Source organism: Metarhizium robertsii (genome assembly GCF_000187425.2).
Source record: "Metarhizium robertsii ARSEF 23 chromosome Unknown MAA_Scf_7, whole genome shotgun sequence".
In the NCBI taxonomy this organism is placed as follows: Eukaryota; Fungi; Ascomycota; class Sordariomycetes; order Hypocreales; family Clavicipitaceae; genus Metarhizium; species Metarhizium robertsii.
The window spans coordinates 329,847-355,241 of record NW_011942215.1 but is presented as its reverse complement, the minus strand read 5'-3'; the positions used below and the strand labels follow the sequence as shown (position 1 = coordinate 355,241).

Sequence of the window (25,395 nt, the reverse complement as noted above, 5' to 3'; positions counted from 1 at the left end):
TGGTTGGGGTGCGAACATGGGCAAATGCCCGGGTATGCTTACAGGATGTAACAGGGGGAGGTTATACAAATACGTATGGCATGCGCCATCGTATCAATGGTTCGATCCGGCTTGGCTACAGGCTGATGCTACCCAATGGTAGAATCTTGGTCCCATCTCCAATAAATCTGGCCCGGAATTCGACGATACCTTGGCTAATCGTGTTGAAGTCTTTGACTTTACGCGCTCGGAAGTCGGTAAGGAGCTGTTTTAGACCAGCAATGTACTTCTGCTTCTGCTCCTCGTCGTAATGGTCCGCTGCTCCTAGCTGAAGCAGGATCTGGTCATCTGTCCAGTTTGGGCTGTCAGTGCCCAACTCGAGCCATGCTTCTGTTTTGCACGTTTTAGCACCTGTCCGGGGAATTCCACTCACCGGGAGCTTGCATCGTCTCAAAGTGTTGAAACTCGCATTGGCTTCCCCTGGGACATTGCTGTCCAGCCAACTCATCAGGGCAAAGTTCCTTCTTGATATCAATTTTGTTACTGTACGTTATCGACCGCAATCCACCGGCCACATCCTGATTAAACGAGGGGTGGAATCGATAAGCACGGAAGTACTGCAGAGGTGTTTCGTACGGAACGAAGCTCGTCTTTGGAGCGATAAGCTTGCCGTCTTCATTTGCCGACCCTGGCTCTGGCAAGGCAGGGTCGCCCGGGAACGCAGCGGTGGCACCTAATGTCACCGGGCTAGCTTCCACAACTTCCTCAGTCTGGGATAGCATAGCACTGTCTTGCTCCAAGAAGTCATTGTTGCTCGCCACTGCAGATGAATTTGCCTCTGGAGGCTCATAATCTCCCTCAGAATTCTCTTCGACGTCTTCGTCCGCTGAGTAGCCCGCATCTTCCATATTGACATCCTCGGCGCTGTCAGAATGCAAGGAGGAGGATTGAGGAACGTTCGGGAACGTCTCGGTATTCATTTTGTTTGATTCAGGCAGAATTGTTGTGCTCATAATGTCCTCATTGCTCAAGTTTGGTGCAGCCACGCCAGCGCTGGATTCACCCGCGGCAGGCAAGTCACGGGATGGGAAAGAAGCTTCGTCATCAACATCTGGTACATCATCAGGTTGTTCCGGAGCTTGATTTTGCTCGCTTGATCTGGCCGCTGGTTGTTCGCTTTCATCTATTGGATTTGAGCAGGTCGACTCCTGCAAAGATTCAAGTGTTTTTTCTTGTTCTTTGTCATTATGGTTAGTCCTATTTTCCATGATGCATTTTGGGCATATCAACATACCGGAGTCAGATAGATCAACAGGAGCAGAGGTGTCCATCTCGTTGTCCGAGTCTGAGCTTAAAATTTCACCCTTTAGCCTTTCTTCTTCAAGCATATCCTCTTCTAACTCTTGTTCGATCCTCGCGATTTCGGACTGAAGAGCTTTTAGCTTCAGTCGTTGTTTTCTGCGTCGAGCTTCAATCAACGGCAAGCGTTCGCTGGCGGCACGAGAGCGCGAGCGCTGTTCTAAACTTGTCCCCAGAGCTGTCCTCGCCTCATGACCCAGCTCGCCGTAGAACCGTGGAGGTGCTACCGGTCGACCGGCCGTGTCGCACCCATCCTCAAAAGAACTGTCATTCAGCTGAGAGAGTACCGGAGAGCCTTGCCGTGAATTCTTGGCCTTCTTACGAGCCTCGGCCTCGGCAATCTTTCTCTTCATCTCTTCTATTTGCTTATTCATACTTTCCAAGTCGCTGCCATTATTCCTGCTGGCGCTCCTCAGTGGCGTTGAGGCCGATGCAGGGCTTCTCAATTGTCGCGGTATGGAGAAGTCAGGTATGGCTTGTACGTCTCGCAGCATAGCATCCTGTTGATGTGGGGGGTTAGGCATATCCGAAGGAGTCTCTGGCCGACTTGGAGAATCAAGTTCCATTTCCTCATCCCCGTCCTCTTCCTCTTCCGCTTCACTGACGTTGATCAAAAATGGTCGAGATTCCGTGTTCTGATCAAATGCTGGGGCTGGTCGAAGCTGGCTCGGATCGACGGCCTGGAGAGTCGTAGTGGGTTGCTGCATAGTCTGAGGTGGCGAGGTGGCTTGCTTACTCGGTGACCATGACAGCCCTGGAATAACAGTCGCTGAAGCATCGTTCCGCGGAGCGTTAGATCCGTCGTGGCTCGTAGTTTTGAAGAATGCTTCAAGTGTCGAATCGCCCTTACTGAAACCATTCTTATCGTCTACCGGAGTGGGCTTTAGTTGCTTGAGGGCTTCTCGCGCCTTTTTGAGAGCCTCCATTTTCTGCTGTAGCAACTTAGACTTTTCTGACTGTGTCAGGGTTGGCTTGACGTCTGTAGCCACCGCCTTGGCGCTTTTTGGAGCAACTGCGTCGTCTGCCGGTAATGACGCAGGTGCAGTGCCTTGTTTTGAGCCCTTTGCAGCGAGTAGACGGGCGATTCGATCTTTCCGTGACTCAGAGGCGTCAACGACAGCAGGCTTGGGTTTTGCAAGCACGGGCTTCGTAGTTTCGACAGCCAGCGCTTTTGAAATACTCGTCCCATCTGAAGTTGCAGACTCCTTCTCTTCTGGCTCTGACGTCATCCTGGTGGCCTCGGTGAAGTTGAGCCCTAAGTCCTTGAAGAGCGATTTGAGAAGTGCTTCGTCAACACCTTCCGAAACATAGTTGTTGAATCTTATATTTAGTGGCCATAATCGAAGAATAGCATCCTTTGCCTGCTTCTTAGACGCTTCCAAATCCGAATGATTCATGGACTTGGTTTGACTGGGCGTGGGAGGCAGAACATCCCGTACATCGATAGGCGCTGACGATGCCACCTCGCTCGCGATAAGTTTATCGCCTGCCGCATTAGTTAAGAGACGATACGACACAGCTTGCATTGCGTGATTACAATAAGTACCTGTAAAATAGTCCAATAAGCCGTCTCCGGGTTGTGAGATTTCATGGGGCGACAAATACGGCGAATACGAACCTGACCGTTCGCGGCCGTCGACTGGTTCGTACCCGACTTGTCTTTGCTGGTGTGTTTGACTTGTGCCAGCCGCATCTTGTTTAGTTTCCATCGGTTCATAGACATCCTCGAGCTCCCCATCCTCGCTGACCCCGCCATCTTCTAACGGCTTTGCTGGTGTCCCGCTTAGTCCCGGTATGCTCGTCACGGGTTGGCTTTTCGGCAGGACTTGCGTATTTTCTTGAGAACTCTGATGAGATAGCGATTCTACCTGCCAGCTTGGTGGATGTCCATGTGACCAGGAGCCATGCTGTGTTGAACCGACAGTGTGCGTTCCTAACCCCAAGCCAGGGATCAAATTATGCCCGTAACTAGGGCCGGATGCGTTCTCTGGTATAGATGGTTGACCTTGTGAGGCAGCAATCAAAGTGTTCAGTGCAGGAGTGTAGGCGGGCTGAGAGGTGTGCGGAAATCCTTGATGGAGGTTATAACCATCAGGCGGAACGTACCCGTACCCATGCTGGCTCATCTTCTGGTAGGCCTGTACATACCACTGTGCTGTGCGACTCTTCTGACCCGCTTAAGGGCTAAGAACGAACTCTGACGAGGATCACAGCTGTCTGTGCAAAGGCCGACTGGGTGAATGCGTCTCCGAGTTCTAGTAGCACTGGAACGATGTTGCGACCCGTGACGTACCGACGCGTGTCGCGTCAAAGGCTGCGAAATATGTCTTGACAAAAGGCGCGAACAAAGAGCCCCATCAAAGACTCCGAGCGCACTTTCCACAGTCTTTCTGCGTTTGCGCAAACTCACTCTTTGTTGTCGGACGCGACGACTTTGGGTTGCAAGTATTTTTGGAGGTTGAGCTTTGCGGTTAGATCTAAGCGCTGGCAAAGAAGCGCTAGTCTGGAGTTGGGCCTGGCTCCACAAGACACCACGCTAGCCGAGAAAGAAGAAAGTCACGTGCCACAGTTTGTTTACTTGGGAGGGGTCTCGCCCCAGCAACGGCAATTGTTGTAGTATATCATTCCCAGCTCTACTCTACACTAGCAAGCTGGAAAATGACGAGCCTGTTCACGCCATTCTAATTCCGTCTCTACTTGTTCACGGCGCGCTGGTGCTTTTAGTTGTTCTTCTGCCCTGCGATCCACGTGTTCTGCGGTGGACCTGTATTATCTACTCACTCTTTTTTTCTTGCGGCCAAGTTTGTTTACGCGCATATGATTGTGTAGGTTGGGGCGGAGTATTGATGCATATCAATAAAGCCGGCGTTGATGTTTCTCGTTGACAATGGCTTTCAACCTGAATAACTCGGCACAACGCCGTAGCAATCCCTTTACTCGAACCGGATCTCCCTCTCCATCATCACCAACCCCTCTCAACCGAAGCAGACCAAAATCTGCCCTGTTTTCTTCACCACCACCGCCGAGTGTGTCAACACCATCGCCTCATGGCCGGTCGCAGTCCAACAGCTCATATGGGACGTCGTTGGTCGCGACAGGAAACGCAGCCAGACACCATAGAAACGAGTCGAGAAATGGAACGCCCACTTCGAATACGTTTGCACCTTCGTTTATTAAGTTGGAGGAGATGAGACGAGAACATGACACGGTAAAGGGCATCGAAGGGGAGAATGACTTCTCTGGTAAACGCTATGTGTGGGTTAGGGATTCACAACATGCATTTATAAAGGGATGGGTTGTCGAAGAGCTGGGCAATGGCCGCATCCTGGTGCAAACAGATGATGGAACTGTCAGTTTATCAAACTTTGCGTCAACGAAGAAGGAAGTAGCTAACTGAATGACAGCAACGGGAACTCGACGCCGAAAGTGTCGACAAAGTTAATCCTGCCAAGTTCGATAAGGCAAACGATATGGCCGAGTTGACCCATTTGAACGAGGCTTCAGTCGTCCATAACCTTAAAATGAGGTATCAATCAGATTTGATTTATACATACTCGGGACTCTTCCTCGTTACGGTCAATCCTTATTGCCCATTACCTATTTATACCAATGAGTACATCAACATGTACAAAGGCAGAAGTCGGGAAGATACCAAGCCACATATTTTCGCCATGGCTGACGAAGCCTTCAGAAATTTGGTGGAAGAGGGTCGAAATCAGAGTATCCTAGTAACAGGTGAATCCGGCGCTGGCAAAACGGAAAATACCAAGAAAGTCATCCAGTACCTTGCGGCCGTGGCCCCATCCGAGACTTCTGTTCGAAGCAAATCGCAACACACCAATCTCTCACAACAAATTCTCCGAGCAAACCCTATTCTAGAGGCATTTGGAAACGCGCAAACGGTTCGAAATCATAACTCTTCGAGATTCGGAAAGTTTATCCGCATTGAATTCAACAGAAATGGAGCTATTGCCGGAGCATTTATTGATTGGTATCTCCTTGAAAAATCACGAGTTGTTCATATCAACCCCCATGAGCGGAACTACCACATCTTTTATCAGCTTCTGAAGGGCTCCAGCAATCGCGTCAAGAGTGATTTGCTTCTGAGCGGACTGGATACCCAGAATTTCGCGTATACAAGAAACGGACACGATACGATTGTTGGCGTGTCCGATAAAGCAGAATGGGACTTGTTGATGGAAGCGTTCGATGTGATGGGTTTCTCTGACGATGAACAACTATCGATTCTTCGTACAGTTGCAGCAGTGTTGCATTTGGGCAACATCGAGGTCGTCAAGGAAAGCCGCGCGGCTGATCAAGCACGATTGGCGCCAGAGTCGAAACAAGTGGTAACAACTGTGTGCAAACTTCTCGGTGTGCCAGTAGATCCTTTTATTCGAGGACTGCTGCACCCGAAGGTCAAAGCCGGACGAGAGTGGGTTGAGAAGGTCCAAACCCCGGAACAAGTACGACTTAGTCTAGATGCCTTGTCCAAGGGTATTTATGAACGAGGATTTGGCGATCTCGTCTCTCGAATCAACCGCCAGCTTGACAGAACAGGCATGGGACTTGATGATTCGCACTTTATCGGTGTCCTCGATATTGCTGGCTTCGAAATCTTCGAGGAGAATAGCTTCGAACAGCTGTGCATCAACTACACCAATGAGAAACTTCAGCAATTCTTCAATCATCACATGTTTGTCCTTGAACAAGAGGAATACGCACGCGAACAGATTGAATGGCAGTTTATTGACTTTGGCCGAGACTTGCAGCCAACAATTGATCTTATTGAGCTGCCAAATCCAATCGGTATCTTTTCTTGTCTCGATGAGGATTGTGTTATGCCAAAGGCTACGGATAAGACTTTCACAGAGAAGCTGCATTCACTTTGGGATAAGAAATCCACCAAATATCGACCTTCTCGCCTTGGACACGGCTTCATCCTCACACATTACGCTGCCGAAGTGGAATATTCCACCGAAGGCTGGCTGGAGAAGAACAAAGACCCACTGAATGATAATATCACACGTCTGCTTGCCTCTTCGTCCGACAAACACGTTGCTGGCCTATTTTCCGACTGTGCTGCAGCAGATGAGGATATTGGTGGCAGCCGAAGCCGAGTAAAGAAGGGACTGTTCCGCACTGTTGCCCAGAGACACAAGGAGCAGCTTCACAGTCTAATGACTCAACTTCATTCAACACATCCTCACTTTGTGCGATGTATTCTACCCAACCACAAAAAACGGCCAAAGCAGTTCAATAATCTTCTCGTTCTCGATCAGCTACGCTGCAACGGTGTTTTGGAAGGTATCCGAATTGCTCGAACAGGGTTTCCCAACAGACTTCCTTTCACGGAGTTTCGCCAGCGATATGAAGTGCTCTGCTCAAATATGCCTACAGGTTACCTTGAAGGCCAAGCTGCTGCGACAATCATGCTGGAGAAGCTTGGCCTCGACAAAACACTATATCGTGTCGGCCTTACAAAGGTGTTCTTCCGGGCAGGCGTTCTAGCAGAATTGGAAGAGCAGCGCGATGCCCTGATCACGGAGATCATGGCCAGGTTTCAGTCCGTTGCCAGAGGCTTCATCCAACGACGTGTCGCATACAAGAGGCTTTTCCGAACTGAAGCCACGAGAATTATTCAGAGAAACTTCAACATATACCTGCGCCTAGTTGAAAACCCGTGGTGGCAACTCATTGTGAAGATGAAACCCTTGCTGGGAGCTACTCGTACTGCAACCGAAGTTAAAAAGCGAGATGCCATGATCAAGCAACTCAACGAAAAGATGCGACTTGACGAAAAAGTGCGGCAGAAGTTGGAAGATGACCGTCGCAATACTCATACGGAGATGGTTCGAATCCAGCAGACACTGGAGAGCGAGCGTGCACTTGCATTGGACAAAGAGGAGATCTTTAAACGACTGCAAACCCGTGAGGCCGAGCTTGAGGAGAAGCTTTCTGGTGCCATTGATGACCAAGAGAGACTCGAGGACCAACTTGATGAACTCATGGAAGCCAAGAGTCGAGCAGAAGAGGACGTCGAAAAATTCCGACATCAACTCGAACAAGCTGCAGGGCTAATTGCTAAGCTGGAGGAGGAAAAGAGCAAGTTGTCAGCAAAGTCTGTAGAACTGGAGAACGCGGTCAAGGAAATCTCCCGGAAGCAGTCTGAGCGCAGCGAGCAAGAGGCCGCCCTTGCCGATGAGATTAAGGTCCTTCAAAGCCAATTAAGTGTCAAAGATCGCAAGGTACAAGATTTGGAAGGCAAACTGCTTCAGCTGGACCAAGACACGGAAGTAAAGTTGCGTGCTGCTCAAAAAGAGGCGGAAGCCGCCAAATTGCGAGAATCCCGTCTTAGTCAAGAGAACAAGGATGTAAAGCACCAGCTCTCCCAACTCTCCAAGACTTCAACTGATTATGAAGATTTGGTTAGAAGCAAGGAGAGCGAGTTGGCTCTGCTCCGCAGCGACAAGAGGAAGTTTGAGACTGAGCGACGTACTCTGGAAGACCAGAAGAAGGCACTGACGGAGGAAAAGAACAGAATCTCAAGCAGGTCTCACGATGTTCAAGCCGAGTTGGATGCAATGAAGTCTAAGCACTCCCAACTCGAACGCGAGGCTGAGGAGGCCAAAACGCTGCTTGCTGCTAGGCTCTCAGAAGATGCCCAAGCGGATAAAAACAGGTCACTCCTAGAGGCTCAAATCAAGGATCTCAAAGAACAACTCTACACTACTCAAATGGACCTAAGCCGAGAACGACAATCGCGCGATGATGTTCTGCTTCTCGGAGAACACAAGTACCAAAGCCTCAAGGATGAGTATGACAGTTTGAATGAAGCAAAGATTGTCATTGAAAAGGAACTTTATGTTCAGCAGGACACTTTACGGAGAGCCATGGAAGCACGCACCGCAGTTGAGAAAGAGCGAGACGAGGCACGGGATGAAATCCGTCGACTGCGGGTGGCCAAAACGCAGGCTGAAGAAGCCCGTGTGCAAGCTGAAATCTCTGGCGAGCGTCAGGCTTCCAAGATGGCTCAAGAAAGAGAGCTCAGCCTGCGGAAGGACTTGGATGCTGCACATGATCGATTGCGGTGGTTTGAGGATGAGTGCGCCAAGCTCAACCACGAAATCGAGGATCTTAACAAACTGATTGCATCTTCGGGCGAGTTTGGACTGAAAAACGACCAAGCAAAGGAGCGGATGGAACGAGAGCTCAACACTGTCAAGAGCCGACTGGCTGCTTCTGAAAATGACAATAGGGCGCTTCTCAATAAGCTCCAGCAAAAGGGGCTCGAGATCGCCAGGTCCACCTCCCGTGCCAATGAAGCCTCTCGCGGTCATATCATCAGTCTGCAAAAGGAGAAGTCCAGGCTAGAAGAACAAAACGCTAATTTGAACAAGCAGCTTGGCGATGCCCAGGTGACAATCGCAACTTTGGAGAAGAAGACGGAGAAGCTTCAACTCAATCTCGAAGATCTCAACCACGAGGTTGCGCGGGAAGTCCAGTCCAGCAGAAATGCAGAGAAAGCTTCGTCTAACTTTACGGTTCAGCTTGCAGAGGCCAACAGAACCATCGATTCTGAACGTCAGCTGCGCACACAGTCACAAGCAACTGTTCGTACGCTACAGGCTACTATAGATGCCAGAGACAAGGAGCTCCAAGAGCTACGCGGACAAATGCTCAATGCCCTGCGGTCTGTCGACCCGGAAATCCGGATTCCTCCTCCGTCAGATGACAGCAATCAAAAGGCCCTCCTCAAAAACTTTGATCTGGCACGCAAGGTCGAGGAGCTTCAGCAGAATCTCCGTGTTCAGTCAGCTGCTAGGACCAACGCAGAAAGCCAACTCGCAGATCTTCGTGCGACACGACACGAGAGCCCCGGTCGACCCAAGTTGGAAGAGATTCACCTTAACGAGGCACCCTTCAACGGTTCTCCTACGCAGCGACGAGCTGCTAAGATCAACACCCGGCGCTTCTCAAATACCTCGACACCCAGAAAGGCAAATCAGGACATCACCGAGCAACACGATACAGCCCGCTCAGACAAGACAGTCGACACACTGGCGGTCAACAATCGCATGGACCTAAAGGCCGAGGTTGAAGAGCTTCAAAATCAGCTTCAGATTACTCAGATGCAAAATCGCCACCTCCAAAGCCAGATTGATCGAGGCACTCCTGGTCCCGATTCCTACAATGACCAGAGCCCCTCTCTGCGTCGGATGCAGAAGCTGGAAAAGGTCAACAGTAGGTTGCACGAAATGCTCGATGATTCGACAAAGAAGGTGTCTGCTCTCGAAAAGAACATCCGCACAGGCGAGTTGTCGCTGCGCGATGTACAGGCTAGATCGCACGAAGAAATTTTGGATGTGTTTAACAGTCAAGAAGAGTCACGACGTGCGCTTTTGCACAGCCACAAGGACGCTGTTGCTGAACTGACAGACGTGAAATCCCACTTTGACAAAATGCGTCACGAGAGAGCGAAACTCGAGGTTGAGCTGCGGGACACAAAGTCTGACCTGCAGGAGATGGCAATGGCTCGCGAACAGGAAGCACAGAGCCGCAGCCAGCTTCTGCAAGAGTACACCGAACTGCAGATACGGCTTGACGCCGAGACTTCCAAGCTGGCTGACGTGTCGGGAAGCCTTGAGGTGTACAAGAGCCGGGCAGATGAGTACTTTGGCAAGCTTGAACAGGCAGAAATCGCCGTGCTCAAGGCCAGCCGAGCTGAACAATTCGCCAAGTCACAGGCAAAGGAATCAGAAGACACATACAGTGAGGTGATGGCAGAGCGCCAAAAGATGGATGCCACGATTGAAGACCTCCAGCGTCAGAATCAGCGCCTCGAAGAGCGTATTGAGGACATTTCTACCGATCTCGAGTCCGTCACACAAGCCAAGAAGAGGCTTCAGCACGAGCTGGAGGACTACCGCAGCCAGCGCGCCATGGACATTGAGGACAAAGAGTCGAGCATGGAGCAGACACGAAAGAAGTATCAGGCCGAGTTTACCACCCTGACCAAGGAACTAGATCTCGCTCGCGAGGAGAAGCTGTACAAGCAGGCTGAGATTGCGCGACTTCGCGAAGAGCTGGACGAACTACGTTCAAAGTGGGATGATGAAGTCCTCAACAGCTCTACTTGGTCCAAAGAGAAGTCTCGTCTCGAGGCCACGCTTGCCGATGTTGCTTCGTCTCGTGATGAAGCCGTCAGTGCCCACAACGAAGCCCAGGGCAAGGTTGTATCACTCCTATCTCAAGTTCGAACGTTGCGATCCTCGGTGGACGAGGTTACCTCTGAGCGCGATCTCTTGCTACGCGAGAAGCGAAGTGTGGAAGCTCGGCTTGAAGAGGCCAAGGCCGGCCTAGAGGAGCTTGTGAAGGGTGAAAGCCCATCTCTGCGTGATGCTGCGATATTGGACAAGGAAGTCCTGGACTTGAAGTCTAGCCTTGCTCACCAGGAGGATGTCGCTGCGGCGGCGGTCGAGAAAATGAGGCGCGCAGAGGCCCTCGTTTCTGATGTGCAAAAAGAGATTGCGGCCGAGCGCGAAGCCAGCACCGAGTTGCAAAAGCAGAAGGCTGTCCTCGAAAAGAGTTTGAATGAAGCCCAGTTGAAACTGATTGACTTGGAGACAAAGGGCTTTTCTAGTGCCAGCCAAGACATTAAGTTTTTGCATAAACGAATTCAAGAGGTAAGCCGCTTCACGCAGATGCACCCACCCAAACTCATAAGACGTGCTAATTCAAGCTGCAGCTCGAATCTCAACTGGAGGACCATGAGACAGAGCGGTCCAAGTCTCAGCGGTCGAACCGAAATATTGACCGCACTGTCAAGGACCTTCAGTCGCAAATCGACCGTAAGGAGAAGCAGAATACGCAGCTCTCGGAGGACGTGAACCGGATGCGCGACAAGGTGGACAAGCTTCTAAAGACGATTGACGAACTCCAAGCGTCCGAGTCGACAACGCAGCTTTCGGCTAGACGAGCGGAGCGAGAACTCCGAGAAGAAAAGGAGAAGGCTCTGCGTTTGGAGAAGGAACTCGAAGGGTGGAAAGGACTACGGTCAGAAAAGGCGTCTGCTGTTGGGAGCCTCCGCGGTCGTCTCGATGGACCCGATGTGCCCAACAGATCGAGTAGCATTAACAGAGCGCCTAGTCTTACGAAAGGATTTATTTGATGAGGGAGGGGAAAGGGAGGGGGAGGCATGTTTTTAACCGGCGTTTGTGCATTGGTTCTGGGTTCAGCGCGCTACTGGCGAATGGGAAGAATAGGGTTTTAATGACATGTATGTCAAAAGGTGTTTTTATGGTTACGCAGTACAGTGTCATATGATTGAAGGTACATAGGTTAATAAGGTTTCATTGTCTTAACGCCGAGTGCTCCTAATCTGAAGGGTGTAAAAGGGATAATGCAGTTGATTGAATTGCAAGAGTGCATGCTCAAATATCTGGATAGAGGGCTGCTTCGTACAACAAACAACCAGCACCTCAATGAAGCAAGCACGCCATACTTGTAGCTGAAATATTAAACAAGCAATAAGGGCAGGAAAAAAACGCAGTATTACTGTCAGCAGAAACAGCTCCCTCTTCCGCTAGCAAACCGCTGAAAGACAGATGGCCCGATGTTAAAATAGTGCCATCTACGCCGTACTCCGTACCGACATATCCAACCAACCACAACAACAAACACCCAGCGTGTGTGTTCCAAAACCAGCGCCAGCCAGAACAGAAACCAAGACCCGGCCACGCAAATCCACGCTGCAAAAAAAATACAATGTCGGAAAAAAGAAAAAAAAAGATGATGGTGAAACGCGGAAAGAACCGCGGCGGGTCTGGCCGGGGATTGAACCCGGGACCTCTCGCAACTTTGCTTCAGGGTTATCCCTAAGCGAGAATCATACCACTAGACCACCAGACCGTTGACCGGGAGTGCCCCGGCTTGCTGTGACGATCAGAGCGTTATTTGCAATTATACGGGGCGGCGTTTTTCATTGGACGTTGTCGTGGCGTCCGAGTCGGCGTGAGGTCGGGAGTCGCCTGGTTGCAATAATGTTCTTGATGTACTCCAGTCCGTAAGTGCGGCTTGACTTGGCGTAGTGCAGTTTGTTGGCCGCGGTCCACGGCTGGCTGCTTGTCTTTGGCGTTTGGCAGGTGCAACTGCCGTGACTGTCGGGGCGGTCGATGCGTTTGCCACGGAGTCATTTAGCGCCCTGGTGTACCGTTTGTGGGCACAACATTGAAGTGTTCGATGGCCCAAGTGGCGTGGAATAGTATCTCCAAAGGCGTCGAATTTATGAACCCCCCGCAGCAGTATTGGTAGGTGGAAGAGATGGATTTCCCTGGTTGGCATATTGACAACACGTACCACCTGTTTGATCTGTTGGCGTAGCACTGGGGGACGTGAGTGCCACCCGGTTTGTAAGCCGTAGCCGATTGGTGACGACCCATACGGAGTACGGCTAACCTGTACATGACCTGCACCTGACGTCTTGATCCAAGCGTGGTGATGACTATCCCAGGGCACGAGCAGTTCCACATGTATGTATTCTAGATGTTGTACCCGATTTACAATTCGTGTTTCTCAGGCCTGAATTTCAATTCGAGCCGGCTACAATCTTGCTACCGTACGATACAGATGTCACTTCCCTTTGCAAAGTCGAACCGCCTCCCGGCGATGCGGCCTACGCGTGCCGTCCGCCCTGGCCAACCTCACCACCCGTCTTGAGCCCCTGGCTCTGACCGCCGCTCGCATTCGCGCCCTTTATCCCGGCGCCCTGCTCCCCCAGACCTTCCGGCAGGTCGGCCGTCTTCTCCGCCCTCGGCACCTTGGACGTCTGCCGCCACTTGTTAGTGGGGGGAAACTTTTTCGGCATCGCAAGGCATAAAGAAAAAGAAAAAAAAGGACAAGAACTTACGTCAGCGGATCCTACGCCGTGGGCGATATTGTGACCGGCTTCCTCGAAAGGGCCGTTGTGGCTTGAGCCGTCTCCGGGACGAGGCATTGTGCGTGATGTTAGAGAATGTGGTTGATTTCTGGTGTTGGACGTGAAGTAGGAAATTCTTGGCTTTTGACTATGCCGCAGCTTAGTGTGCAATGCCGATTGTCACAAAGAGACGGGGTCATCGCCATTCTGCACATTTATATATCCCACCACAGGCTTGCAACGCTGCCGGCGACGACGTCATCGTCCATGACACTCGTGGCGTCACCATCGTGGGGCGAGTTTCCTCACCAGGAAGCCGTGGCCATCATCGCTGGCCCGCGCTGGCAGCCAACATGTGGGGGATCGTTTTTCCTGTTTTCTGTGACGTGGTGGACGTGGTTTCTGCAGCAGTTTTTCTACTCTGGTTGCGGGGGACGTCAGACCCAGGCTAGGTAATTCCTGCACATCGACAGCCCAACAGCCCGCCGCGGCACTAGTATTCATGTAGTTGAAGAGACCTGGCTGAGCTCCGTCTTCTTCATGCCGTCCATCGTTTCCGCCCGTCAATCCAAAGACCCTGCCAAAGCCACAGCGCTAAACCTCAAATCACCGCCCTCCCGCTCCAAGAACCTCAAAATGCCCATCCCCAATGCCCTCTCGCTCAGCATGTCCTCGTTCTCCTGCAGCTCTCCCCTGCGAATCGGCCCCTTTCGACGCCCGTCCAGCTCCCACAAGGCCCCGTCGCTGCCCTTGACGAAGCAGACGTAGTGCAGGTCCACGTTGTCCTGCGCATCAGGCGCAGCTGTGTCTCCCGCCGAGGCGGCTTCCTTGTGGGCAGCCGCGACGGCAGGTGTCTTTTCGAGGAGAGATGCGCGCTCGCGCGGAGGGAGCGGGGTGGATTTCTGGAGGAGCTCGTCCAGCGTTGTGCCCTGCTCTGAAAACACACTGTTAGCAAGCTGCCTTGGGGGGGTTTCCAGAGTACATGTAGCGCTTACCGATTAGCGTCCTGGCAGGACCGTTCGAGACAGCGTGCAGCAGACCCATCATGCCGCACGCATTGCGGATGGTCTGCTTCCACCAGATGACGGGTTCCTGCTCCCCGGCGCCCTTGTACTCGTCGACGGTGTTATCTTCTGCCATGCGGTGGCTCTCGTAGACTGCGGTTATAGGGAACACAAGGAGGAGAGCTAGCGCGGGACGGGGGATGAATGCGAGCATGTCTGGGTCGGTGAGGGAGTAGACGTCGTGGAGCTGGAGGGCTTGCGAGACGCCCAGCTTGTGGATGAGCTTGGTCATGAGCTCGGGGTTGGCTTCGAGGGGAATAAAGGCTGGAGCGCCTTGCTCCGGGTCTGGGTTTGTTGTGGTGGACATGGTATCGCTGTGTGGTTTAGGGGAGTCGTCGCCTTGTCGATTGGATGAGAAGGTTGCTGCATGTGAAGTCGTCAAGTACGCTTGATTCTGACGTGAAGAAGATGGAAGGTTCCGTCCGAGGATCTAGAAAGCTCCTGCTTGCGTGGCGGATAGTGGGGGCTCGGGAACCTGGGGAACATTGAACCTTGGCTGCATGTGCATTTATGACGTCGCCGCTTGTCGCCTGTCGCCGGCTCTGCCAGCTCCACGGCTCTAACTGCTCTCTGCGGCAAAATGTCAACGGTACAACCCTGAGAAACTACTGCACACTACTCTACTGACAAGAATCTTTGCTATTCGCTTACCGGCCCGTCTCTGCAGGACGGCGCCTATAAACTACAAACTTCACGTACAGCAACTCACTCACATCGCCCCAGGGAGGCGTACCAAACCAACAAGAGCAACACCTTGATCTCCTCACTAAGTCAAGGTCAATCCTCTGTCCACAAGCATCAATCATTACATAGCGACTGCCGACTTTTGATACAATTACATAGCCACGACTCTGAACCACATCGCCTGACCAAAACTCACAACAACCGCTAGCAACTTTGAAACCAACTCCGACACTATCCATCCGCTACTCAACAACAGGCTCTACCTACCTCACACCGTAAAAAAGGGCAATTTTCAGCCACATCAGGCGCTTTGATAAACAACCAAAGGCTTAAGCCTTGCTTGAGCGACTGGTTCGACGTCCCTTTGCCTTTGGCGCAGGCTTCTCATCAGCCGACTCATCAGCCGTCACCTTCGCCCCTGATTTACGACTCGACTTTCCTGTCACCTTGGCGCCAGCGGTTTTGGTTGCCTTCGGTGTTGCCTTGGACTTCTTAGCCGACACTGGTGCCTCTTCCTCCTCCTCCTCATCACTCTCATCCTTGACGGCAGCCTTCTTGCCTCGTGCAGTCTTGGTGGAAGCAGACTTGGACTTCTTTGTAGATACTGGCTCTTCTTCTTCTTCTTCTTCCTCCTCCTCCTCCTCGTCTTCGTCGTTATCACTCTCATCCTTCACAACCGCTTTCCTGCCACGGGAAGCCTTTGCGGGAGTAGCTTTATCACCTTTTGCCGATTTGGCGGTCTTCGCTGACTTGGGCTTTTTGGCCTTGGGCTCATTGTTTTCGTCGTCGTCGGCGTCCTTCTTTCGACCGCGCTTGGCCGTTTTTTTCGCTGGTTTAGCATCTTCGGAGGCCTATCCATTATTAGATTTGAGACCATCCTCTATGGCAACACGGAGGCCTACCTCTTCATCTTCGGCAGCCTCGGCGGCGGCCTTCTCTTTGGCTGCCCTCTGCTTGGCAGTCAGGTGAATGCCCTTCTCGCCTAGCTTGTTCTTCTCAGGATCCTTCGTCGCGCCAGTCAGCAGGGTCCCCATCCGGTTTATGACAGTTCGAGGAACATACACCTTTGAAGTCTTCAGGATCAATAAAGCCTTGCTTCACGCATCGGCGGACCTTTTCTTGGACTTCTGGGTCGCTACAAAGGTCGAACATCAGTCTCTGGTGCCTCGCCAGGGAGATAGCCTAGGGACCAAGAATACTAACCCCAACTCATCGTATCCATCAATGGCATCAAAGTCATACTTGCCATCACCAGTATCACATGCCTCTTGGAGATGGAGAAGCTGCGCTCCAGAGACGCATCCCCTACGGTATGGAAGCTTTGTCAGTGATGCTGCAATAGGCGGCTGGATGTTTGCTACGCGATGGAGATTTGAGAACCACTTACCAGTGTTTCCAAGCCCAGCTCCCATGCTCATTAATTTCTACCCAGCTGCCGAAGCGAATCTCACCCTTGAGAATCTTTACCTTTTCCTCTTTGCAGACAGTGTCTTTGCAACCTGCCCGGTTGTTGGGTGAAATTTCTGCACCAATGTAAGCGTGTGTCATGGAGCAGAGAGCTTTGAATAGCGGTGGTCCAGTCATACCAATGCGATATTGAGGCATGGCGTTGTAAACGTGATTCAATGGACGTGTCACGTTTTGCGCCGCGTTGCTTCAGATGTCAGATGTCAGGCTCCGCGGACAGCACGCTAGACAGTGTCTCGCTGGAAGCTTAGCTCCACCTGATGATGCTTGTAGAAAACGGTTTGGCTCACATGCGACCGGGAGCAGATGGAGGATAAGCTGATGAGATGGATCGGGAGGGAGAGGTTGATGTGGGATGAAGAAGAAAAAAATCTAGAAACAAGGCTGTCGCAATGTACCCAAGGAGCGAGCGCGCAGAGGCAGGCGTTGCATGTCGACCGGTAAGTAGGCTGGCAAACTGGGCTGATAGGGAGGGTGCGGTCCCTCACTCCTTGGTTGCAGGCAGGAGCTGGGGGGAGCTTGGTGGCACCTGCCTGCTCGGCACTTGCCTTGCCCTGCCCGTCAGTCGCGTGTTGTCGCGCGTTGCCCAAACCGTTTGCAGAACCTTGCAGAACCTGCAGACCTGCGCAGCCGCCGTGCTTCAGATGCAACATTTTAATCTCCACCGTCGGTCGCTGAGCACACCGCATCACAAGTCACGGCTCGTGTGTTTGATGCCATCATTAATGTTCGCATCAATGCGCTTCGCAGAACTTACAGCCACCCCAATCGACAGGTCATTTCTCAAGTTCAAACACTGTCCCTTTAAACCTCGACGTAAAACGCTAATCTATGCCCACTTCGCCCCGAAATGATCCCAGTACAACTACAAAAATGGACACCATCCGATATACATGGCTGTCAGATTCCTTGGATCAACAGCCTGCTTGATGAGTTCTTCCACTTGACCTTCCACGCTCAACGGAATGTTCTCATTCGGCAATAGCCCTCTGACTTTCCTCTTGATGCTGTCCACCACGCTTTGCGGCTGCAGCCTCACACTCACATCCCCTCTCCTGGACGATTTCTTTTCCTTTTGTAAATCGAGTGTTGGATCATATATGAACGCCTCCAGAATTGTCATCAGCGTTTCCTCCTGTTGCCGCAGAATGCTCAGTGTGAGCTCCGACGATTTTCTGAATGGCCCTTCGTATCCGTATATACCCATTGCTGCAACCATATTGTGCGTAAGGCGAAACGGGACCCGTTCAGGCTTGGCAAACGTCAAGCCTTTGTCGAACAAACAATTAAAGTCCACGTGGAATATCCCGCCGTTACCTTCCTCCAAGTTGACGTTTTCACCATGCCGGTCACCTAACCCTAGAATTGTGCCAACCATGGACATGACGGCACATGACCGGGTGTATCCGAGTCGAGCAGCAAACCACGCAGACGGATTGGGGAACTGCTGAATAAACCACAACGGCAGCAGGGGCGGGAATCGTCCCAATACATCGTCGGTGAAGATTCGGATTTTGCTCTCAGATGCTGATGCATCCTCCATCAATTGTCTCAATGCCGCATAGTCGGGGTGAATTTTCTGCGACGCGTACAAGTTCAACAGAATATCTCTCATCGTCTTGATACCTGGAACCCACTCAATAATGCCACACTCCTCGTTTAACGGAACAACAGCATACGTTCGAATATACAGCTGTCGCCTGCTGGACTCCGCATCTCGTTTCAGTGACCGATTGATGATGCCGTTAAACTCCATAAGACGCTGGTCAGTTCGAAGATCGTCTTTAGGCTTGATCAACAACATGTAGCTCTTGCCATCGGACCCCCTGGCAGTCAGACGTCTCGGCTTTGCAAGGGAGCTCAGAACGAGGACATCATCCAGGAAGCAATCGATCGTGACGACATCCCGAGAAAAGGCATTGTGTTTCTTTACGTGTTCGGAAACCGCAGGCAGTGTGGCTGTCAATGAGCTTTCTACAGGGACCACCAGAGGACAGGGTGTGCACTTGTGCTGGAAGCGAAGGTCTCGTGAAAGGCTAGCTTTAACCGTTTTGTTGCTGTTAAAGTCACCGTTCTGACAGGCTACGAGAAGTTGCTCTGCAAGCTTCTCACCAGTCCTGATGAGGTATTTCACATCGTGAGATGTGCCATCCACCTTTCTTTGAATTCCTCTCAGTGCTTGCAGGATTTGTGCACCTCGCACCCTTCTCTCGGAGGCCTGCTTTGTAGTCATGATGCCAATAAGACTCCACAGCGCTTGTCTTGGATGCGCCTCGACAACTTTGGTTATGATGTGACTGAGGCGTTCGAAAACTGCAGTGTTTGGGTGAGCGATTCGAGCCACGATTTGTGGCAGAGCCGTGTAGAAAATATACGCTGGCAAGCGATAGATATACTTGTCGAGAAAGGCATGCAGCATATTAAGCTGCTCGACTCGTCGCTTATGCAGCTCCCGGGAAAGTGAAACCTTGCCCTCTGGTGCCTTGTCGACCTGTGCACCAACATCCAACCACAATGTCAATATTCTTGGAAGAGTTTGGTAAATATATTTGGTTCCTGAATTGAGGGACCGGACGTAATTTTCAATGACAAGCCTTGCAATTTCCCCAGTAACATAGTTATCACTCTGGTCTTCGACTTTGAGAGTTTGTTCCGCCTCCAGAATCTTTTTGTAGTGTCGGCCTAGGTAGTAATGGCCCTTTTCCCAAGTCGAGTATGTCTTGGGGGGTTGTTGGTACTTTTCTCGCAATGCGACAGCATGAGATTGCCCAGCGGCATCCAGCCACTTGGCGAGGAGTAACTGTGCTCGAGCAGTCAGCAACTTTTGTTGAGGGTTGAGCTTCGAGGTCCCAGCTGTTCCAGCGCTCGTTGATGGCCCAGTCTGAGTCATGAATTTGTTGCGTTCGATGGCGCCCTGGAGCATTTGAATGGCTTTGCGATGATGATTGTCCCTCCACAATAGCTTCGCATTCTCGATTGTCGCCGAGTCATCACCTAGTCGGGAGGCGTGCAGCACAGCATTGAATGACTGATGTAAAGAGTTTGTTTTTCGTGCCAGCCTAGCACTGGATAGCCAGAGACCGGAGATGTCCAGATCCGCAAAAGTTGGTCTGCCGAGTTTACTGTTAGAATAAAGTACATTGAAGCTCGCGCTGCGATCATGCACATACCTTGATAACTCCATAGCAGCGCGTCTAATACCAAGAAGGTATTGCTTATCGCTGAACCTTCCCCCAATGATTTCCAGTCGACCATCCAATAACCCCAAAGTTCTCCGCCGTTCAGCTTCGTTACCAGATTTGGTATTGATAATTACGTCCAAATCTGTCAGAACGTGACACTTCAACAAAATCTCATGTGCGGCATTCAAAGAAGCTGTGGCTGACGCAGTCATTGATGAAGCTATCTTGTCCTGCATGCTCTGAATAGCTTTGCCAAATGCATCCGGACCCGAGCGGCGATATAAAGAATCAAACAAACAGGCGACAGACATGTTAAAATCTTGAGCGACATCTTCTTGAAATCGCCCTGTAAACTTGGCCAGGCTTTCCCATCGGCCGGTAACCCAGGCAGCTTCCACAGCAAATGGCAGGATTTTGTTCTCAGCTGAAGGATCTGCTTGCATACCCTCAATGTGATTCAGGAGCACATCTAGTAAACAGTTAGTCAGTGTCTTGATAGCGCTGTGGGTAAGGCCAACAAACCATGTTGCCCGGCTTGCTTTAGGCAATTCAGAAGATCCAATTGAACCTCGGTGTTTTGAGGATTCTCAGCAAGCTGCATCTCATACCACGTTTGAGCCGAGGCCCATCGGCCAGCCTTTTTGTGGCTCAGGATTTGTTGATTTATGTCGAGTGCATGAAGCTGTGAGGAGATACCTTCTAAACCATCCGGCTCGTCAATATTAGCGTATATATTCTGCAGTTTTTCTAGCAATCTGCTTCGATCTCCTGGATCCTGTTTCTGCTGCTCCATGTTCTGGGCATGCTGCTCAAGATGAAATAGAGCGCGAGAGTACTCGTTGCAATCAGTGGCTCGCTGTGAGATGAGCTCTGCTGGAATTTGATCAAGTACGCGTTGTATTCTTGCGACACTCTCTTTGCCTTCTGCAGAAAGTCTTCCAGCTGCACGTTTTTCTTGGATCCATCTCATGGCATAATCTAGGCAACGAAATACGGCCTTTGTCACAATTTAGCTAGAGAACCGAGCATTGAGTTTGGGACACACTTACATGACAATATCGCTTCATTTCTTCCCGTTCCACATAGGATGCATCGTCAGCAGGCTGGTGTCTTAAAACCCCTAGAAGCTCATTTACTATTCGATTCTTTTCATTCTCACTACTCCGTGCACCAAGTAAAATGTGTATCACTAGGTAGGGTAGGAGAAATTCGGCAGTCGACAGATCCTTCACACGGATCACGCGCATAAGAGGTTCAAATAGCAAGTCAGCATGGGGATGCTGTCCCTCTCTCAACATGTCGATAACAAAGGACCGCAGCCAATTGCCGTAAGGTTTGCCTGGATGGAAGATTGGGTACTCCACGGTTACCGGGGGCATTGGAGCAACCATATACCTGGAGGATAAGAAAGGGGTCATGACTTCTCGAGCATGATCTGGAATGGCGATCCACTTCCTGTAAATGTCGTTGCCACCAAGCATGCCTGTTTCGTTCATGGCACAAGCTGCTTTGATCTCACATTTGTCGAGCAACTCCTGCATTGCATAGGAAAGGAACCCTTGGAGTTTGGTATCAGTCGCAGATAAAAATGAGGGCACTAAAACCTCCTCGAGCATGAACAACCCAAAGTCAGTCATCTCCTCCGGCGCCACGAAATTGTTCAATACAACAATAGATCGCTGCTCTCGAACAGTCTCAATCTGATTGGAATCCAAGCAACCAATGAGCCCAATGCATTGAACGCACAGTCGGGCGATGTCTATTTGTGCCCCGCTGTATTTGCAAGCACAGTCGAGAAGTGACCTCAATATAGTTGTAATTGCATTGTCTGGCCTTTGACTCACAGCAGAGGTGTACAGAGCACTCTGGTTATCCCTCAGATATGGGCCAAGTTCAGTCAAAGCCTGATGAACTACACCCGCGTTGTCATGACTGACTCTCTGTGCAAACACACCGAGTGCTTCTTCCATAGCAAGAGTTGGGCGCATTGCCTTCAGAGTTTTCTCAACGCTTTCAAGGCCTTTGCAGTACGATAGCGAAGGGAGCTTGCTGATGTACATCTCGACCATGGCACCGTGCTTCTCCAGCAAGGATAGAAGCATATTTTTGCCAATAGTCGCAGTCGCATCGTCTAGCACGCCCCAGTATCGACGGATGATGAAAAAAGTAGTTTCAAGTAATGCTTCAACGTCTTCTTCGTCCAAATAAGCGAGCATTGCAGCCCAGCAAGAAAAGCAGGCTTCTCGTAAAGATTCCTGCGAAATGACTGCAAGAAGGCAGGCCGATATCTAATGGTACATTAGGAGACAGTATTCTGAGTATGGAATATGGACGTACCTGTGGCCTGGCAACCCGCACATATTGCTTGCAGACTTTCAGCATCTCTTCCAATGTCACTATGGCGCTTCTTTGTTCCATAATCAGAGGCTGCAATGTGATAGAATCGTTGATAACGTCGGTAAGACGAGCCATGAGACCCAGAACATGAGATTGCAAGAACCGACCAATAACATTCCCTTTCTTACTTTTAGGGTCCTTGTTCGTACTCAGAATAGTCGTTGCCATTAGTTGAAGGGCTCGGTGAACCTGTAATGCGTTAGGACTGTTTCTCAGAAGACTTGGTTTTTGGTCCTTACAAGAGAACGTTTGGTTTCATCCGCTGTTGCAGCTGTCTTGAGAAGTTCCAGCGCAATCAAGACAGGCTCTGACTGAAACAAGACAAGAAGTGATAGTGAGTGGAAATGCGGAGATATTTCATTCAAGCGAGATTTTGTAAACTCTTCAATATCACCAGTGTCCTGGACCAATAATAGAGCCAATGTTGCCGCAAGATTCGATCCATCCATTAGCTGTCTCCAAACCTCTTTTTCTTGTCGAGCTTCGGCAATCTTCTGAATCACGTCTTGACGTTTATCCAGGACCAACCAGGGCAGTGCGTGTGTCTGTATTAATAGTAGAAGATCATTGACGGATATTTGTAGCAGTTCCGCGATAGCTCGACTTCGTTGGGGTCGTTGAGTCATGTCCTTTGTCGTCATATATGCGAGGCTTTTCCAGAATGGCTCAAGGAGGCGCCTTGGCGTTGTGTTGCGAGCCTCTGCAAGATTTAGAAGCTCATTGAACGTGAAGGCTGACACGATATTATTGCTATTTCCAAGGTAATCGACGAGTTTGATCAACACCAAATTCAACTCATCTTCCGAGACAACGCGACCGACCTGTCCCCACGCTAGAATTCGGGTTTCGACCAAATGCGCCGGGTCTTGATCAGATGTCGATTTGAGCAGAGCAATCGTGTTTTTACGATTCCTCGCAATCAGGTCTTCGTCAACATTACTGACAGGTCTTACTGGCATGAATGCCCCTAGAGTCCTTCCAGCGGCAACACGAAGTTCTCTGACAGAGCTATTCAATGACTGCAAACACCATTGCCCTGGCACCGATGTTTCAATATTCAAGAAAGCCGCGTCTTCACAATGAATAACTAGCCTTCGCAGCGCTATCATAGCAGCAACCCTAGGCTGTCTTGATTCTAAGAACGAAGGTTCCTGAATAAGCTTTGTAAATATTAATCGAGACGCAGTCTTGGAGACTTGCAAATCTATCAGGGGCTTTGAATTTTGGCCAAGTTCACAGACCGGACACTGATTTTCAGTTAGAGAATGAGTAGTGACTTCTCCCAAGCCATCACAAACGCAGGAGACCCTAGAAAGGAGATCCAATGCAAGACATTGACTACTGTTGGGTACTTTGGTGAAGTTTTCACTGCGGGAGTTAGAAAACAGTAAAAAGAATGATACGAAAAGAATTCTTACAGAAATAGCTCTTCAGGCATGAATCCCGCCTCATTTCCTGTCCAAGCCATATTGAGTGTATCGTAAATGGCCCTAAAAAGGCTCAATAGTGGATTGGAATTCGCCGCAACAACTTTTCTTTTTTTGGCGACAGTTTCTGACGGAGAACTACGCCCATACTCCAGATTGAGACCCTCAACTGCCTTCTGGATATCTTTGTCGCGGAAATGGGATGGACTTGTATCCTCATCAAAAGTATGTCGTGGAGCGGCGTATATGATTTGACGTAACAAACGAGTGCATCGCTTCGAATGTTAGTGCAACTCCAACATTTGTTGACGGGAAATTACGCTTCTTACCCAAATGTCTGTACCTTCTCCAATTAACGCATGCTGTGATGAGAGCAAAGTCAATTCTTGGACTAGTTTCGAAGCTGCCATACGCCCAATAGAATATGACTCGAGTGTAGCACCAGATATGGCTAAGAGTGCCTGACAATACAGCTGCCGAGACGTATCACCCGTTTCGTCTTCTTGTAAAAGGGCCTCCGGACAGGATACCATTTCACTACACAACAAAACTAAAAGAACATGTGACTTATCCTTGAATGTAGCTGTCATCTCACTTCCAGATGCAAGTCCATGAGACATATTCAGCACCGTCTCTATAATCGGAATAGGAGAGCTCGAGCCAGCCACATCCCATCGCTTTTGGGCATTCCGCAGGTCGAGCCACGTATCCAAGAGCCAAGGGACAGTTTGAGATAGTGAAGCCAGAGAAGAGAATGTTGAGTCAGATTGTATGAGGGGATACGCAAGTATTTTTGCCAAGCTTGTTATCTGTCGTATCGCCTGAGATGATGAGGAGATTTGATATGTAGGTCCATGGCCCATGGATTGTTCCCCCAGAATCTGGCGCAGCGCAAACTGGGACGGGAGGTGTATGGATATAAAAGAGTTCAGTTCCGAAGGGTCTAGTGATGGGTCTTGTAATTGATCTATCGTGCCTAGGAGCAGTTAGTGCTGAGGCCTTTCTTCTATTAGAAAAAATGCATACTAGAAACACAAGCTCGCAAGTAGAGAACCAATTCCGGACCATGTGACCACAGTTCATTCGTTCGTGATACCAATAGTAGTAAATACTGCAAGAAGCCCTCTAGGGAGCCCTCCAATTCCTGGAACAAAGCGTGGCCAAGTAATCGCAAAAGATGCGGGAGCAGCCAAACCCAAAGTGGCTCAGTGCCTCGGTACAGCAGCGTTTTTGAGGCATGTGTATGCGCGAGAACAGATGGAGTTTCCTTGATTGTAAATCTCAGGAAGTTTATTGCTTTTAGGGCTTCGGCATGAGCATGTGCTCGGTTTACAAATGGATCGTCCAATTTTATGCCTTCCAAGGCCACACGGCAGTACACGTATATGAGCATGTGATTATGTTCAACTCGGTCGGCCTGGGATTTGAGCAGTTCCGGGTGATCCTTGACCAGCTGAATCGTTGCAAAGAGCTCCTTCAATTCATTGCTCTCATCCGATCGTGAGGACTTGGTAGAGGTCGATATGTTCTCGACAAGCTGAGCAGCCAATGTCGATGGCGGAGGACCCTCTCCCGCGGCGGCAGCGCCGCCATTCTGACCTAGCGGAGCTGTGTTCCCACGGGAGTGTTGTGCCATCTTCCTATTGGCATCGTGTGTTATTGGCAATCATTTCGAGCCCGTGAGAAAGTTGACAAAGTGATCCGACGTCGACTGGGTGACGCGACAGGTGATCGTGGGGTGTGACGCGCCATCACGTGATGACACCAATCCACCCGCCGAGAACCTTCGATGTGGGAGCTGTGACTGTGAACAGGGCTCATTCAGAAGGAACAGTCACTCCACTTACCTCATACTGTACCGAACTAAAACATCCTGCATCGAGACCTCTTGTTTCTTCTGCAACTGGGAGTATTGTCAA

At 50.5% G+C, this 25,395-nt stretch overlaps 6 protein-coding genes across 6 annotated transcripts; 1 reads left to right on the top strand and 5 right to left on the bottom strand.

Moving 5' to 3' along the window:
* Positions 1 to 115: 115 nt before the first annotated feature.
* Positions 116 to 3,464, bottom strand: MAA_00844 (Zinc finger domain-containing protein, CCCH-type; the record flags this gene model as incomplete). Its single annotated transcript, XM_007818842.2, has 4 exons — positions 116 to 369; positions 413 to 1,162; positions 1,274 to 2,824; positions 2,885 to 3,464. The coding sequence occupies 4 exons, from the start codon at positions 3,462 to 3,464 to the stop codon at positions 116 to 118; spliced, it is 3,135 nt and encodes a 1,044-aa protein (XP_007817033.2).
* A 761-nt stretch (positions 3,465 to 4,225) lies between these two features.
* Positions 4,226 to 11,509, top strand: MAA_00845 (myosin-11-like protein; the record flags this gene model as incomplete). The annotated part of the gene is made up of 3 exons (XM_007818843.1): positions 4,226 to 4,687; positions 4,743 to 11,024; positions 11,087 to 11,509. The coding sequence occupies 3 exons, from the start codon at positions 4,226 to 4,228 to the stop codon at positions 11,507 to 11,509; spliced, it is 7,167 nt and encodes a 2,388-aa protein (XP_007817034.1).
* A 1,503-nt stretch (positions 11,510 to 13,012) lies between these two features.
* MAA_00846 (uncharacterized protein) lies at positions 13,013 to 13,333 on the bottom strand (the record flags this gene model as incomplete). Its single annotated transcript, XM_007818844.1, has 2 exons — positions 13,013 to 13,192; positions 13,247 to 13,333. The coding sequence occupies 2 exons, from the start codon at positions 13,331 to 13,333 to the stop codon at positions 13,013 to 13,015; spliced, it is 267 nt and encodes an 88-aa protein (XP_007817035.1).
* Positions 13,334 to 13,818: 485 nt separating this feature from the next.
* MAA_00847 (Peptidase C12, ubiquitin carboxyl-terminal hydrolase 1) lies at positions 13,819 to 14,626 on the bottom strand (the record flags this gene model as incomplete). Its single annotated transcript, XM_007818845.1, has 2 exons — positions 13,819 to 14,189; positions 14,251 to 14,626. The coding sequence occupies 2 exons, from the start codon at positions 14,624 to 14,626 to the stop codon at positions 13,819 to 13,821; spliced, it is 747 nt and encodes a 248-aa protein (XP_007817036.1).
* Positions 14,627 to 15,332: 706 nt separating this feature from the next.
* Positions 15,333 to 16,608, bottom strand: MAA_00848 (Zinc finger domain-containing protein, PARP-type; the record flags this gene model as incomplete). Its single annotated transcript, XM_007818846.1, has 6 exons — positions 15,333 to 15,854; positions 15,906 to 16,007; positions 16,066 to 16,138; positions 16,207 to 16,308; positions 16,391 to 16,526; positions 16,590 to 16,608. 6 exons carry the CDS (start codon positions 16,606 to 16,608, stop codon positions 15,333 to 15,335), a joined length of 954 nt encoding a protein of 317 aa, XP_007817037.1.
* Positions 16,609 to 17,335: 727 nt separating this feature from the next.
* Positions 17,336 to 25,112, bottom strand: MAA_11390 (uncharacterized protein; the record flags this gene model as incomplete). Its single annotated transcript, XM_011413384.1, has 9 exons — positions 17,336 to 19,580; positions 19,641 to 20,121; positions 20,175 to 20,649; positions 20,702 to 21,940; positions 21,990 to 22,238; positions 22,289 to 23,417; positions 23,468 to 23,751; positions 23,806 to 24,452; positions 24,503 to 25,112. The coding sequence occupies 9 exons, from the start codon at positions 25,110 to 25,112 to the stop codon at positions 17,336 to 17,338; spliced, it is 7,359 nt and encodes a 2,452-aa protein (XP_011411686.1).
* Between the last annotated feature and the right edge of the window lie 283 nt (positions 25,113 to 25,395).